We start from the raw sequence: 17219 nt of genomic DNA, 5'->3' as shown, positions 1-17219 counted from the left end.
TCAATTTCTTATTTATTTTGAGTACAGGTAGCCCTCCTATAACACGGTTTCAATATAACACGATTTATGAATTGCAGGAAGAACTGTATAGATGTTTATTAACCCGTTCACTGTGGCGCCACCTGGGAGTAAGTACATCAACTGAGATGGCGCGATATTCGAACGTAAGTTGTACTGAGCAGACCAGTGACCAATACAGTCCCCGTAATTTGAAACCATTTGTAGGATTTAAAAAACAGTAATTGCAAATAAATTAAAAATATCAATTTCCTATTTATTTTAAGTACAGGTAGCCCTCCTACAACACGCCACTCTATAACACGGTTTCACTATAACAGTGCACCGCTAAATGCAAGATTTGTTCTAATATGTTTTTGATGTTATAATACAAATTTTTAATTGCTCAATGGGGCACTTTTTATTTCAAAGTATCTTCTAATTAGCGGTTATATTGAAAATGCACTAACTGTCAATTTTCATTCAACGTAGTTCAATGTAGTTCAAGCGCTCCGGTTAAATGACCACCGTTGCGTTACAGAAGAAACCGTGGCCGGTCATATATGGCCAACGTGACAGTTAAAATATTAAACGAGCGAACGGTTAGAACTGGTCTGCCTGTTTAGATCAACATAGGTCAAAGACGTCTGCAGAAAACGGGAGACAAAAGCAACGCGCTGCCAAAAGACAAAATGCAGAGCAACCCCTCTGCATCATTGGATATAGAGTTTATTTTAACCAGTTAGCTGTGGCGCCCCCTTTTGAGAGCTCGCACCTATACGTGTCGCGAAAATCGAGCGATGACGAGTATACTCGTCAATCACAGCTAACCGATTAATATTTCGTTTTCACTGCAACATTGCCCATTTGTTCGACGATTATTTACCAACGATTTGCCAATTTTCGCAAAAATGACGCAGTTCGAATGCCGACGAAGTTACGTGTATCTTGGAGAACCGGCGATATGAAATTCCACGATGTCCGCTGCGTGATCATATTCGCCAGCAGCTTTACACACTCGCGGCATTTTATCCGAGAACCTTGCTGCGCCGTTTGAAATTACGCGAACGAGATACGAACACGTGGACTGTGTGTGCCGTAGTTGAAATTACGCGAACGAGATACGAACACGTGGACTGTGTGTGCCGTAGGAAAATAGATCGGCCGTTTTTCCACCCCCGTCTGGCCGGGGTTCTATACACGTCCTGCCAGGATTTCCGAGGCGGCTCTAGAAGCCTATAAGAGAGAAGGAGCGAGTCGGAATAGCAGTATATAAAGTATTCACGAGGCCACAGGGGTCAGGAACAGAGCCAGTCGGCCATTAAAATTCTTCGATCATCATCGGCCAAATTTAACGAAATTCCCGGGACGCCTTCGATCCTTGGTGGTTTATAAGGGTGAACGAGCGGAGCTTGCAGCTGGTAGGAAGTATCAACAGCTTCGTGCAAGTTCGCGGAACCTCCAGCTGGAAGATCTCGAATCGTTCACGCGTCGTGGAGCTTGGGACTGTGCGTGACACCTGATCGAAAATCGGGATCCATCAGGGAGAGTAGGGCGAGGAGGAACGAAGGGGTGGAATGGTGATGGTGGGTTGGTGATCATCAAGGGTTGGTGATGGTGGGTGGGAGGAGGACAGGCCCAGCAGGCCTAGGTTTTTTCCAAGGCTCCGCGGAGCTGGTTCCGTGGATTTTCCACGAGTGTGACGAGCCTCCCTGGGAGAGAGGGTGCCTCGGAGGGGGTGCGGCGGGTGGGTGAGGGTTGCCAACAGTGCAACGAATGGAGATCGATTCTGAGTCTGGGTCAGGCGAGGGCGTTCACCCCCCGGTGCAGCCCGGGAGACACGGAACCCAGGGTCGTAGCTAGGGTATCACAGGAGGGGTACTGACGCGGAGGTGAGGGTGGAGGGTGGGTCGCACGGGACACTCCCTTCTGGCGAGTGCAACGTACGCTTCTCTCTGTCCGAAATCGCAGCGACGCGCGCGATCCTCCTCGTGGCCCGGTCCCTTTCGCTTCGGCCGCTCGCGGGCTGCGTCCTCTGCAGCGCCACGCACAGGGTGCGTCCATCACGAGGATTCTGCCGTCGAGGGTCCAGGTGTCGTTTGGATTTTCACCATGATCTTACACACTTGGTCCGATGCGAGTTGATGAGGGTTTGAAGAACCCTGCTGATCTTTCTGTAGCTACTTATCTGAATTTCCGAATGTGCAGAAAGTTTTGGCAGTCTTGGCCTAGTCCAATTATTGTGATCCTCTCTTGTCCAACTGGCCTGACTTTCCTAGTTCTCGAATGTCTTGAGAGAGTTGTGAGCCTAGTCTGATCCTCGTGATCCTGGATTAATCGTTCGTTTAAATTTCCCGAATGAGCAGAAGGTTTTGGCAGAGTCTTGGCCTAGTCTAACTATTGTGATCCTCTCTTGTCCAATTGGCCTGACTTTCCTAGCCCTTGGAAGGGTTGAAAGAGTCGTGGACCTGATCTGACCCTCGTGATCCTGGACTATTCGTTGGTTTAAACTTTCCGAATGAGCAAAAAGTTTTGGCAGAGTCTTGGCCTAGTGTAACTATTGTGATCCCCTCCTGTCCAACTGTCCTGACTTTCCTAGCCCTCGAATGTTTTGAGAGAGTTGTGAGCCTAGTCTGATCCTCGTGATCCTGGATTAATCGTTCGTTTAAATTTCCCGAATGAGCAGAAGGTTTTGGCAGAGTCTTGGCCTAGTCTAACTATTGTAAGCCCCTCGTGACCAACCGTCCTGACTTTCCTAGCCCTTGGAAGGTTTGAGAGAGTCGTGGACCTGGTCTGAGCCTCGTGGTCCAGGAATATTCGCTCGTTTAAATTTTCCGAATATGAGCAGAAGGCTTTGGCAGAGTTTTGACCTAGCCGAATTATTGTGGTCTTTTCTTATCCAACTGTCCTGACTTTCCTAACCCTCGAATGTTTTGAGAGAGTTGCGAGCCTAGTCTGATCCTCGAGATCCGGGATTATTCAAATTTTCCGAATGAGCAGAAGGTTTTGACAGAGTCTTGGTCTAGCTCAACTATTGTGATTCTTTCCTGTCCGACTGTCCTGATCGTCCAAACCATCCAGGAGATTTGGAAGTGTCGTGACCTGTCTTGACCCTCGTGATCCTGGCATGTTCACTCGTTTCAATTTTCCGATAAGATCTAGAAGAATCGCGACTTGACCTAACACTCGTGATCCCGAAGTGTCCAATCTTAATTTTTCGAATGATTGTGAAGTTTGATAGAATCGTGGCCTAGCCTAACTATTGTGATCCTTTCCTATCCGACTGTCTTGATTTTCCAAGAGATCAGAAAGTTTGGCAGAGTCTTGATCTAGCCTAACCCTCGTGATTCTAACAATTCGCCCGTTTAAATTTTCCAAACGATCAAAAAATTTGGAAGAATCCTGGACCTTTTCGTGTCACTCTGAATTACCTAAACGACCAAAAGATTTCGAAGAATCGTGTCCTAACCTAACTATTGTCATGCCTCAGTGTCCAACTGTCCTAACTTCCTGAACCCTCGGAATGTTTGGAAGGGTCGTGACCTGGTCCAACCCTCGTGATCCTGGACAATTCGCTCGATTAAATTTTCCGAATGATTGAAAAGTTTGGAAGAATCGTGAGCTGACTTAATGTTCATAGTCCCGAAGAGTCCAACCTTCTTGATTTTCCGAACGGTCAAACGTTTTGGCAGAATCTTGGCCTGTTACAGCGTTCACTATTCTGTGACGTCTACTGGTTTGGATTTTCCGAACGATCGGATGGTTTGGAAGACTCGTGAGTTGCTAAAACGCTCGTGATCCTTCCGGGGTTTTATGGGGAAGCTGAGTGGTGGGAAATGGAGTTACTCCTCTACGAGGATTAGCCACTCTTGGGAGATTGGAAGACTTGGCTTCGCGTTTTGTATCTGTTTACTGGTCCCGAGTCAGTTGGCTGATCTGAGGGGCGGAGGGAGTATCGCTGCTAACGCTGTTAACGTTGAGTGACTAACTGTGAGGCTTTCTTGAATGCCATTTGGGTGTAAAATAGATAGAGAAGTTGAAGTCGTTAGAGTTAGAGCTAGCTCCCACGAGAGGTGAGACTGACCTTGAAGAGCTTGGTCGAATGAATTAATCGAAAGACGATGGTGTGACTGTTAGCCTTGTTATACTCTGGTATTTGAAGATTCGAATATCGACACGTTTCTAGTTCATGTCAAAGACTCTTGACTAGGTGTGTTAATTATGGTACATGTTAATATCGCGTCATTTTCTATTCTTTTCTCGTTTCGTAATTGTGTAACGAACTGAAGCGTATGGTTGACCTGGCAATTTTCGAATTTAGAATTCGATAAAATGGCGGCCACGAATCGCCCGTTAAATGCAAATATACAGCACCCCAAATTCTTTCGATACAAAAATATAACAATTCGGAAATTTTCTGTTATGGATTCGATAATATTTTCTAAAAATTATTCCTATATTTTACGAATTATTATATAGCTTTAAATACTAATTAATACCGATCTTTAAAATTATATAAAATGGCGGCCACGAATCGTCCGTTGAATGCAAATATACAGCACCCCAAATTCTTTCGTCATAAAAATATAACAATTTGGAAAATTTTCTGCTATAAATTCGACGATATTTCCTGAAATATCACATATAAATTAACACGTAAAATTATTTTATTCCGATATTTCGCGAATTATGAAATAAATTATTATCATCTCAAATTTAATATATCAACTAATACCGATCTTTAGAATTGCAGAAAATGGCGACCGTGATTTGCCCATTGAATGCAACTACGTAACACCCCAAATTCCTCCATTACAAAAATATAACAATTCAAAAATTTTCTGTTATAGCTTCTACGATATTTTCTAAAAATTATTCCGATATTTCACGAATTACTATATCATTTCAAATACTAATTAATACCGATCTTTAGAATTCGATAAAATGGCGGCCACGAATCGCCCGTTAAATGCAACTAAGTACGTAACACCCCAAATTCCTCCATTACAAAAATATAACAATTCAAAAATTTTCTGTTATAGCTTCTACGATATTTTCTAAAAATTATTCCAATATTTCACAAATTACTATATCACTTCAAATACTAATTAATACCGATCTTTAGAATTTGGTAAAATGGCGGCCACGAATCGCCCATTGAGAGCAAATACCAAGCACCCCAAATTCCTCCATTACAAAAATATAACAATCCAAAAATTTTCCACCATAAATTCGACGATATTTCTTGAAATATCGCGTATAAATTAACAAGTGGAATAATTTTATAACAACATTTCGCGCATCGTCGCGTCATTTCAAATTTAATATATCAACCAATACCGGTCTTTATTTTATTATTATATTTAATGGCGGCGGAGCGCAAGGAGTTAACACCCCCAATTTTCTCGGGTGACAACGGAACATAGGTCGGCCATTGTCGGTTCCCAGCAACCGTGACAGGGCAGTCTGCGACAGCAGTCGAAATATAACCGCGACGGATATAAAATTGGACGGTATCGAGCGATTATTCCTCGCGGTCCGAAATAGCGCGTCGCGGAGGACTCCGGTGGCCGTCGAACGACACTGGATATTTTTTTCACGGGGAACATAATACCGTGGGGGTGGGAGGGGGTTCATTGTTTGCCACCGTCGTATTATTCCTTGTCTTTGTCCCGTGTCGAGAGTTTCGTGCTCGATCGTCCGTCCGGTAGGCACACGAAACACGATATCGAAGTCCATCGAACTGCTCTTTGCTGTTCGCGAGATCGTGCTCTCGACTTGTGATAAAAATGCAAATGGCGCTCGGGTGAATTAATTGATTCTAATTGGAAGGTAGAGCGCGAAGGGCTACGATCAATTGAATCCGTTAAACCGAGGATGACGAGTTAACTCGTCGGGCAGACTGTGTATTTGCATGTTCGTGTTCCGAATCTGAATTATCGGTAGGGGCAGGTTAGGTTCAGGGGGTAAATAAATAGGAAAATATCGATCCCCGCGATATTTCGGGGAATGATTAAATTTCCAGAGATATTAAACATTCGTAACCCCGATATATCGAAATAAAATAATTTTACGTGTTAATTTACGTGAGAATTTTTATTTGCATTTTTGTAAAATGTCGCAGAAAATTTTCCAATTGGTATATTTTAGTAACGAAAAATTTAGGGGATGGTAATATCTTGCAGTCGACAGAGGATTCGAAAAATCGGTATTAATTTGCATATTAAATTCGAAATAACGTAACAATGCGGGAAATATCGAAATAAAATAATTTTACGTGTTAATTTACGTAAGGATTTTTATAAAACGTCGCAGAAAATTTTCCAATTGATATATTTTCGTAACGAAAAATTTAGGGGATGGTAATATCTTAGAGTTGATAGAAGATTCGAAAAATCGGTATTAATTTGTAATAAAATAATTCTACTTGTTAATTTACGAGCGAATTTTTATTTGAAATTTTATAAAACCTCGCAGAAAATTTTCGAATTGCTATATTTTTGCATAGAAAAAGTTAGGGGATGGTAATATCTTGCAGTCGACAGAGGATTCGAAAAATCGGTATTAATTTGCATATTAAATTCGAAATAACGTAACAATGCGGGAAATATCGAAATAAAATGATTCTACTTGTTAATTAAAGAGCAGATTTTTATCTGGATTTTTATAAAACGTCGCAGAGAATTTTCGAATTGGTATATTTTTGTAACGAAAAAATTGGGGCATGGTAACCCCCTGCAATCGATAGGTGCTTTGAAAAATCGGTATTAATTGGCACATTAAATTTGAAATAAAATTATAACAGAAAATCTCTGAATTTCTATTCCCCTGTAACGAAAATATTGTCCAGTGCGAGGGGTTATTTTTTAAAAATATTTCTGACCATTGCGGTATATAGTATTAACTTCCTTCTGTAAAATCAAGTTTGTTTTGTGATCGTGTGATTTTTCTCTGCCGAGATATTCTGCTTTGAAGTTGCCCGAAAATTACTTTGACAAACACAACATATATAATAATTTATTTTTCCAGGAATTTTTTTACTTTTATTTGGTAAATATTATTTTGTAATTAAAATTCTTCCTTATTGGTAGTAAATTAAGTAATTGGTAGTAATTGGTAGAACGTTCTGACATAAATTATATATGTAACGAGCTAATTGATTCCATTTTTGGATTATTATGAAGAATACTCGAAATTTTCTTAATTTTTCTTTTTATTTATTTTTTTTTTCCTTATTAAAATGAGAAGAAAATTGATTTCATCCCTTAAATCAGAGAATGGATATGATACGACAGAACAGAGCAGAATATATGGCTGACCCTACAGTTATTAAAACTGTCATGCAAATATTGTAAATGTAGCAAATATCGATCAGCAACAGAGTGTAAAACTTGTTTAACACATGTAACAGAAAATATGCAAATGCATACGGCACAACGTACTATTTAATAAATACAATGCATACATGTATATATTATCGAATAAACGCGTGTATAATAACGCAATAAATGGGAAGAAAAATGTGCAAATGCTGAAACAACGTGCAAAAACAGTTAACAAATTAAAACGTAACGAAAACAGCAAGCGTGGAATAATATTTCACCTGCAGCAGACATTTTTATCGACATTTGCTTGGACTTGCCGATTTTCAAACTCGCATAACCGTAACGCAAATAAACCGTGTTACGAAATCAACTTCAAAATTCAAAATCGCGCAGAAATACACCTCGTGAAATATGAATTAGGTGCATAAAATAAATAACAGAAATAATACCATAAATAAACAGGAATAAATCACCGGAAGCAAGAAATCGAGAAAAATCATGGAAATGAAAAGATACAGATGAAAACAACGAATATAAAATTATCTCTGCAGTGATGTATTCTGTACATAACCTAATAAACCATATCTAATAAATTTTACAATAAAATATACGTAGGACGAGAAATGAGCAGTAATAAATTAAATAAGGAACAACGAACATCTAATATAAAAGGTGTAAACATCTTTAATAAGGTTAACACGAAATATCTAAACCTAACCTATAAATTTACCTTTAATTTATATTTAAACCAGATCTAATAAATTTTACAGTTTACAGTCCCAAATACTGATAAAATATATATATGTAATGAGAAATGAGCAATAATAAATTAAAAAAGAGACAATGAACATGTAATACAAAAGGTGTAAACACCTTTAATAGGGTTAACACGAAATACCTAAACCTAACCTACAAATTTACCTTCAATTTATACCTACACCAAATCTAATAAATTTCGCAGTCCTCAATACTGATAAAATATATATAAAACGAGAAATAACCTAATACAAAAGGTGCAAATACCTTTACCAGGGTTAACGCGAAATATCTAAACCTAACCTACAAATTTTCCTTTAATTTACACCAAAACCGAATCTAACAAATTTTACAGTCCCGAATACCGATAAAACATGTATAAAACGAGAAATAAGCAGGCATAAATTAAAAAAGAGATAACAAACACCTAATACAAATCATGCAAGCACTGCCAACAAGGTTAACTAATTAAGTTATATTTAAAAGAGGGAAAAAAAAATATGCGAAATCATTATGTCGCGAATATTCCAGCAACCAGCCGCAAAAGGCTAATGGATGCGTGAGAAAAATACAGGAAACGTTCCTTTTCATTAACGTTCCGGTGCAGAACTGTTATTTACTACACGGCAATCTGCGAATGGCGCGCGATGTGTTAAAGAACTAATGTATTACGCTCTCATACAATACGTTCGAGCGTAATGGGTAATTTATATCGCGATGTGTACGTTTACCTTGCGCGAAATAAGCATCGGGTGCAATAAATTTCTATTCCGCGTTTATACTCGATCATTTGCAACACTCCGTGATATAATTTCGTTTATACAGGGTGTCAACCTTGTCTCATACTGTTTATAATGATATTTAATAACACCCGTTATTAATTCCCGTAAATAAATATTCATTTTCAATCAGCCGTGCATTACACTCCCTTCCTACAAATATCCCGTTTAAATCTCGCCATTTTTCATTTCAATTACGCAGTAATAAAGTATCATGGTTACATTCGATCGTATAATAATATTCAACATCACGGTCTCCTGTTATTGCTTCTCAAAAATGAACGTTCATTTTCGATAATTAATACCTTCTAGTTGACACAATCGATTTCAATATACCCTCAAGGTTTAATACGAAAATTATGATAATAATTTCAAAATTAAAATTATTATCATAATTTTAATATCACCGTTTTTTCTAAAAAACAATAACATGATTTACGTAATAAAATTCTACTTTGCATTTATATTATACTTAATCATTTATACAACGCACTTTTCACACTTTCGTTTATTTAAAATGTCAGCCTGGTTCGATATTATTTATAATTAATACGCGATATTTAACGACGTAATTAATTCTGAAAAATGAATATTCATATTCGATAATGCATCCATTCTCGTTGATATAATTGACGAGAAATATGATTCAAAATTTTGTATTTTTTATTTCGGAGCGATAGGATAGTTCCGGTTTGATTATGTAAGAATTATCACGAGATAGCGCTGCTGAGTCCTTTTCGCGTTAGCGTCGATCATATCCGAAGTGCAGAGTAGTTCTTCGTACCTTCCGCTTTAACCTGACTAACAGGAGCGACTCCCAGGACGAGGTGAACGATCGACAGGGTGGTGGTACGTGACCTTTTGCTCGAAGGATAACGGCAGGGGTGAAGCGGGGACTTTGCCCCTCGGTAACGGGGGTGAATGCACGTACGACCCATCTGCCCCCACCCCTTTCCGCGAGCACCGAACTATTCAAGTTCCCGGGGTCGGCTAATTAATAATCTTTCCGGTCAACTCGGCCTGCGTTCGATCGGCGCTGGTTAAGGAGAAAAAGCTCGGTCATGCACTGACAACAAGCTAATTCCAACAACTTCCCAAGTTCCTTGCGTTTCGTTGCAACCTATTTGTATGCAACCCGCCCTGGAGCAGTGCACCGAGCGCAGGATCGATCCGTGTTTCGGGAGCTTTTTCATCTCGACCGTATTCCACGCGCGATGCATTTAAGCTGCCGATTTCAATAGCGACGTATTCCGAAATATGTTTCGTTGTAATGTTCTAGAGATTTTTCTCGTCGCACCATGTGCCTTTGTGAAAATAAATTTCACGATAACAAACACTGCGGATAAGTGAATTTTATTTCACCACAGAGTCGTGTTAAAGAAAGGCGTGTTATGTTCTATTTGCGTACGTGATTTAAGATTCATTTGCAATGGTTACAGCCGCAGAGATGCGAGAAATGAGTTAGTAATTTCTGTGGGAAAAATATCTGCGGACTGTTTTACCTACGGAACAGAGGGAAATTTCCGATGTAGTTTACGAAATGGCCGCGTGGAGCCACTTATCAATAACTGCCCACGTTAAGGATTTATGAAGATAATTTTGTTTAATGCAGTAACTGATTAAATTGGGATTTTTAACTCACTTACAGTTCTCACGAGGTTTCAGTATATGCAGGATTAATCAATGAATTCTTCGATTCGTGTTTCAGGAGGTTACTGGTCCTTTGATATTCCAGGCTTGCTTTTCATGTAACCCTTTTAAAGATTATAACCACAAATGAGTCTGTAGTACGATAAAATCACGAGCAAGATGTAAGATAGACCTATCAACACAAACGAGGTATAAGATAGATTCATTACCTAATGCATCGTTTTTGTCGCACGCATTGGGCGTTCTAGAAACTCCTATCCAATTTGTTTTCAACGTCACGTTCAATGTTGCCGATTCAGTATAGAATAAGATTATAACATTTGTATTGGCTAGAATTACAAGTAAATTTAATTATGAAATTAGATATAAGCTTTAGAATAGGCTAACTTATTGGAAACAAAAATGAGTTTGCTTTTTAAGTGTTCCTAACCTTCTTAAAGATACCGATATTATAAATATTCCGATGATATTATGTTAATATTTGTAATTTTAACAAAATTGCACTTAAACTTATTTTTATCAAACAAATTTCACATAATGTTAGTATTTTTTAATTTGCGACGATATATCACGTATAAATTCCTAATTATTGATCACAAAACGTTAAGAATTTTAACAACGTAATGTTTACACGACGATATAAATCCGAGGCTATACGAACTTCGACAGTTGAATTACACGTAATTACAAAATTTCTCGTTTTGCATAACAGAGGGCACAACAAATCTTTTCTCCACAGTCGGTATTTCAGAATTTAGTCTTACAAGGTAATATGTGTAACTTATACATTGTTTACACTAATAAATTTGTTTTATATTTTGTAGCATTCTACTTCGTAATTACATTATTTAAGAAAGTTATATTCCTATTTTTATTAAACGGAATTAATAAACAGAAGAAACACTCATATGAAGAAAAATGAACACCATCTGATAATATATCAAGTGTCATCGATGATAGAGATAAGAGAAATATTGATTTACAAAATTATATTTGAAATAAAAATAAGATATTTTTGCGCGATGATTATTAATAAATTGTACCTATCGTTATTTATGTATCTTACTTAATGACTTGCAATAGATATGAAAAATTTGTATTAGATTAATAACTCGCATGAGTCACTTGTTTAATTGCTCTTTCACCGGCACAACAGTGGGTATGTTTGACTTGTTCGAAATTTACGACTAATTTAATATAAAATTACTAATAGTTGTCTAAATAAAATTCAGAAAATATTCACTTTTATAACATTTTTTACACTTATTCGATTTATGTTGAAATTATTTTTGCAACCAATTTTTGTTTCTAACATTTTTCAATTTTAGTGATAGTTATTTGCGCTATGGCTGTTTTGATATGTTGTAATTATAATCCACCTGTACTGTATGTTGGATCTTCTTCGTATAGAGTTTGTTCTATTTGTAATTGTATCATTCGTATAATCTTCTGTGCACGTTTCGAATCAGTGTAAAAAATGCTATTAAGATGTGTATTTTCAAAATTTTGCCTGGACAGTTACTAGTAGTTGATTTTCGCCGGAATGTTCCTCCTTAAATAAATTATGTTTTAGTGATAGTAATACTTAAAGGTATGAATTGAATTGGTTTTTGTTTAAGACGTAGCACTGTCAAAGCTTTGTAGAATATAAATGATGGTAGAGGTATCTAACATAATACTAATAATTATTGCCATACCAATCGTTGCTTTGTTTGTGCAATATGCATTTTTCCGAAGAAAACTAAAGGACGTTAACAACAAACATGTTGTTGTAAGTAACGAAGACTTAATATGTACCTAACCTCCACTGAGATTACTTATTGACACAGTACTGTTAAAACGCGAATAAAACAGTAAAATTTTATGTAAATAATATAAAAAGATTATTAATTCTTATTTTTATCGTTTCGTTTATGAATTATTTCTTTTTATAAATATTTACTTATAAATAATAAGAATCTAGGTAGTTGTTTTCAAACTAATTATAACTACATGCCTTTATAAGTTGGAAATATTTATGAAGATGTTATATAAAACATTTCTAATATTTTTTTTTATTAGGTAACTGGTGGATCGAGTGGTATAGGAAAATGTGTTGCAATTCTTGCTGCCAAGCATGGAGCACACGTAACAATAATTGCAAGAGACATCCAAAAGTTAAAAATTGCAAGAAATGAAATCATTCATGCATGCAGAGACAAGGATGTTCAAAAAGTGGAATATCTATCATTAGATATTGGTGAAGATTATAATGCGGTAGAAAAAGCTTTTAACGAGTTAGAAAGAACTATGGGTCCGATATATATGTTGGTTAACTGTGCTGGAACTGCAATTGGTGGCAAAATTGAAGATACCTCGATAGCAGACTTACAAAATATGATTAATACTAATTTCTTAGGATCATATTATTGTATAAAAGCTGTTATCCAAAGAATGAAAGCTTCTCAAGAAGGAATCATTGTATTAACTTCTTCTCAGGCTGCATTATTAGGTATGTACTGCAATATTCAAGTTAAATGTGTTTGTATTCTATACCCTACTTTTAATATTTCTGTTTTTAGGTATATTTGGCTATTCAGCTTATTGTAGTACAAAATTTGCACTTCGTGGTCTGGCAGAAAGTATATCTATGGAAGTTGCACCATATAATATTTCTGTAACTCTTAGTTTACCTCCAGATACCGATACTCCAGGTTTTGCCATAGAAGAATTATCTAAGCCTCTTGAAACAAAGCTTATATCTGAAACTAGTTCTCTTGTCAGTCCAAAAGTAGTAGCAAAAGGACTATTTAAGGATGCATTGGTAAAAGAAAATTAGAATTGTATATCAATGCAATTAATGATAAATAATTGATAGACTAAAATATGTTTTAGGCTGGAAAATTTTTCTCTTCTATTGGTGTGGAAGGATTTATGTTAACTGTTTTATGTTCCGGAATGTCGCCATTTCATTCGATTCTAGATCTACTTCTACAGTCGACGTTGATGGGTATTTTTCGGCTTGTAAGTGCCTACTATCTTGTACATTTCCAAGAAATTATTCGGAACTGTATGAAGACTCGCAATAGAAATAAAAGGTCTGAATAAAGTTTTTTTTACTAGTTAATGTAAAAGAATTTATATAATGAACAAAATATACACCATTTATAACTTTTTCGATATGTGCATAATAAATGTGCAACTACAAAAATCGCTGTTTTTTCTTATCAATGTGACCAATTCATTGACACGTTTTTTTTTTTATTTTAAGGATTCAAAATTTTCCTCTTAATAAACTACCTACAGTGAACTCCTCAAAAGATAATAGAATAAGAATTTAAATAAAAACGAAGTAGTCGATTACGCAAAGGTAAAAAGACACATTACAATCAATAACGGTTTGGCTTACTTTTATTTAGTATCCCGTAAGTTCATAGTATAATGTTCTTCATTAAGCTTTATGGTTCTTACACACATAGAACGGGACAGTTCACCTCGTCCCTGCTGTCACGATACTTTGAAAAAACGGAAACGCTGAGACTCTGTGTGTAATGTATATTCCGATGCGGACGATGCCCCACTGATTGATAACACACGTATCAGGCATTTATCGATGTAGAATATTTTGAATAATTCATTAGTTCTGAATTCTTTCGGAAAGGAAAAAAACCCGCACAAAGCATCGGTCGATTCAGTTTGTGATTCATGCCCGTGAGAGGGCAACGTCCAGCATATGAAACCGAGGTTGAACGTATGCAGAGAAATGGCGAATAACGAAGATGTGTCTCTCAAAATTGTAAATCGGTAATGATCGGTTTAACATTGATTTATTATCTTTCTCTCTTTCTCTCAGCTCGATCATTTTCTCTCTTTCTCTTTCTTTCTCGATCTTCTTCACGCACACGTTGCACCCACGCGTTCGTACTCCCGCTCGTTTCTCATCCTCCGTTCATCCACGCTATATTGTTTTCCCTCGGCATCATCTCGCGGATTCGTTAAAGTCTATTCCGATTTACCCTAAAGCGCTCAAGGTGTACATTTGAGAATCTGCGAGACGAGGCTTGCTTCGAGGGCCATCTTGTTTCTCAAGTTTTCTCTTCATTTAATTTATTTAGGTTAATTTTAAATCGATGTTCGCTTATTCGGGCGCTCGACAAACGCTTTCCCCCTCCACTCCTTTCTCCGTCGATTATCCCCCACCCTCTCTGATCGTTTATGTTTTAAATCGATTGTACGTTGCGTATGATTTAAATTGTCATCAGCTTCGTCGAACGTTCGAACCGGCAAACGGCACGCGTTAACGATTAATTAGACCCATTGCTACGTGTGATCTGTCGCGCATTGGAAACGTAACTATCGTTATGGAAGGTTTCACGTAAACTGAACACGTTCATGATAGATTGATTTTCTCCTGTCGCGATCGAGACTCCTGATATTAAATCCTTCACATTTCTCATCGAACGGAAATCATCCTATTATTTTCCAGCTTTAATTAATTATTTCTTCGTTGTATTTTTAGAACGAAGAACCGCACGTATCACCGAAGAGTCAGGAGCCTCAATGGCTTCCTATTTATTTGTCGTGCAACAAGGAAAGCGCGACGAGTCGTATATTAATATCGCCGATAATGAGGGATTGATGAAATCTTCTCCGTCCCGAGGGTTTCGATCGACGACTGTATACCTCTTATATATTTTTAACCCTCTACAGCTGAAATTATTTTCCGCCCCATCTAAAAAATACATAAATGCAAAATAATCACGAAAAATATAACAAGATAGAACGCAAATAAGACGATGAGATAATTCATAGATGGAATGGTAAATTCATGATAAACCTATATTTGTTAAGATAAGAAAGAATTAAAAATATTAGTGTTAAAAGAATAGAAGTGGAATCATATTGCTATATATTAAATAAAAATATATAGAATTTGTATATGTTACATACTTACTTTTCTTTTAAAAAATGATCTATGACATATCTTTATGATTATTACAACAGTAATAAGCTGTAGAGGGTTAAAATCACAATAATCATTCATGCACGCTTTTCACGGAATCAATACTCATCCATTATTCCATGAGGAATAAATTCACACCGTACCAGTATACAATGTTGTGTTGACAAAATTTACTTTATGAAATTGTCTTACCGGTAATCCAGTTTCAACCATCGATCACGACTTTCATCGCATAATGCATTAGCAGCATCATGTTCAATGTTTTTCTTCTTTCTTTTCAGTAATCGAATTGGCAAATTCACTTGTGAAACTGACTCCCGGCTCGTTGATTCCGATTTGTCTTCGACAGAATCGTACCGCCATCTGTTACTCGTATTACCTACTATCGAAAAAACTAACTTCGAGTATCTACGCATAAGAGCACATCGACGAACTGTCAGGACGGTCAATCATCACACGAAAAAGGATCTTTCGATATTCGCGTACCGCGACTCTCGGGAACGGGTACGTATTTGTCGCTGGGGCGGATTTGACATAGATGGTATAATCTCTAATTGTAGAGATATAAAATATATATAGCCAAATTCTGTCTACCTGGAATAAAATTTTCAGATATTACACAAATATTTATGCAAATTGGCAGTATACAAGTGGCAGTATGTAATTACAGGTATCAGTTGTTTTTGACTACGACTTGTATCTCTATTTTTATTTCATTGATCTCAGAAATGATATAACCTCGAAATAAGAAGAAAAGTATTACAAGCGTACTTTTGTATTTGAATTTGATATTTCAAATCATTATGAATGAATTTTAGGTTATGTTTCTGACAAAGTGTCACTGATACAGGTTGGATCTCGAAATACTTTTGAAGCAAACAATGGAATGATTAAATATAATTTCGTGTAACTTGCTACGATTGAAAATCAATATCCGTCCCGCGAGCAATCGACAAAACCGAGAATACATAAGTACGTACTCAAGCCTGCAAAGGCGGGCATCTTAAGAACACAAAAATCCGCGACACTTAAGAGCTACTATAGACAATGGTACAAAAATTCAATGCTGCCTACGACGTTAGTATACCTTAGACGACGTTTTTATTTCAATCATCATCATCATTATTATAATCATCACCGCCATCAGAGTCACCATCTTCATCTTTCTCGCCTCCTCTTTGTTATCTCTGTTATAATAAAGGGGCGACGAGGACGAGCGCGGAAATTACAACTTCCTTCTTCCACCTGGCGAGGGGAGGCCCCGGTTGTTGTAAGAAGAAAGGGTGCAGGAAGCGGGCAAGCTTTAATTGTGGCCTCGAGGTGAGCCCTATCTTTAGCCCTTTCTTTTTATCTTTCGTTACGAGTGGCCTCGCGAGGCGCGGAAAGAAGAAAGGGAAGAAACGGTACAAGAAGGATTGTTCCCGGTCGTCCCTTTTTATCTTAAAGTGCGTCATTCGACCAACGCCTTAGCACGTCAGTCCAACGAACAACCCTTTTTTTACTCTTCGCGTGTGTATACGTTCCTTTTTCTTTCATTTACACTTTCACGCTTTCTGTCTCTCTCTCTCTCTCTTCATTTTCTCCCGTTCTTCTTAACTGGTTTCACACGTACACACTCTCCCCACCAATCTTATTCGTTTTCTTGCAAGCATATATCACACGCGTGTAATTTCATGCACACATTCACGTATACGCGTGTACGTCCACACCTGGTTATTATATCAGACAATATAATCCTTCATTTATATCCGTTAGTTCTTACGCTAGGCG

General features: G+C 37.3%; 1 protein-coding gene across 2 annotated transcripts; it reads left to right on the top strand.

Moving 5' to 3' along the window:
- The first annotated feature begins 11645 nt into the window (after window positions 1-11645).
- Window positions 11646-13641, top strand: Kdsr (3-ketodihydrosphingosine reductase). Of its 2 annotated transcripts, XM_017905699.1 has the most exons (5): window positions 11646-11666; window positions 12127-12278; window positions 12569-12998; window positions 13069-13310; window positions 13382-13641. In XM_017905699.1, the coding sequence occupies exons 2-5, from the start codon at window positions 12159-12161 to the stop codon at window positions 13592-13594; spliced, it is 1005 nt and encodes a 334-aa protein (XP_017761188.1). In that variant the 5' UTR covers window positions 11646-11666; window positions 12127-12158; the 3' UTR covers window positions 13595-13641. The 2 variants fall into 2 exon arrangements, with proteins under 2 accessions (XP_017761188.1, XP_017761187.1); XM_017905698.1 differs by lacking the exon at window positions 11646-11666 and having other exon boundaries at window positions 12111-12278.
- The last annotated feature ends 3578 nt before the right edge of the window (window positions 13642-17219 follow it).

The sequence above is a fragment of the Eufriesea mexicana genome, unplaced genomic scaffold (genome assembly GCF_001483705.2).
Source record: "Eufriesea mexicana isolate 0111107269 unplaced genomic scaffold, ASM148370v2 scaffold4331, whole genome shotgun sequence".
Taxonomy (NCBI): Eukaryota; Metazoa; Arthropoda; class Insecta; order Hymenoptera; family Apidae; genus Eufriesea; species Eufriesea mexicana.
The sequence above is the reverse complement of the archived record's forward strand: the minus strand, read 5'-3'. Positions and strand labels throughout refer to the sequence as shown.

What these genes read in the sequence shown, in the direction of transcription:
- Kdsr (XM_017905699.1), top strand. Translation starts at nt 12,159, where the DNA reads ATGATGGTAGAGGTATCTAACATAATACTAATAATTATTGCCATACCA. An exon ending in TTCTCAGGCTGCATTATTAG is followed by an intron (nt 12,999 to 13,068) that starts GTATGTACTGCA and finishes TTCTGTTTTTAG; the next exon opens with GTATATTTGGCTATTCAGCT. An exon ending in GACTATTTAAGGATGCATTG is followed by an intron (nt 13,311 to 13,381) that starts GTAAAAGAAAAT and finishes AATATGTTTTAG; the next exon opens with GCTGGAAAATTTTTCTCTTC.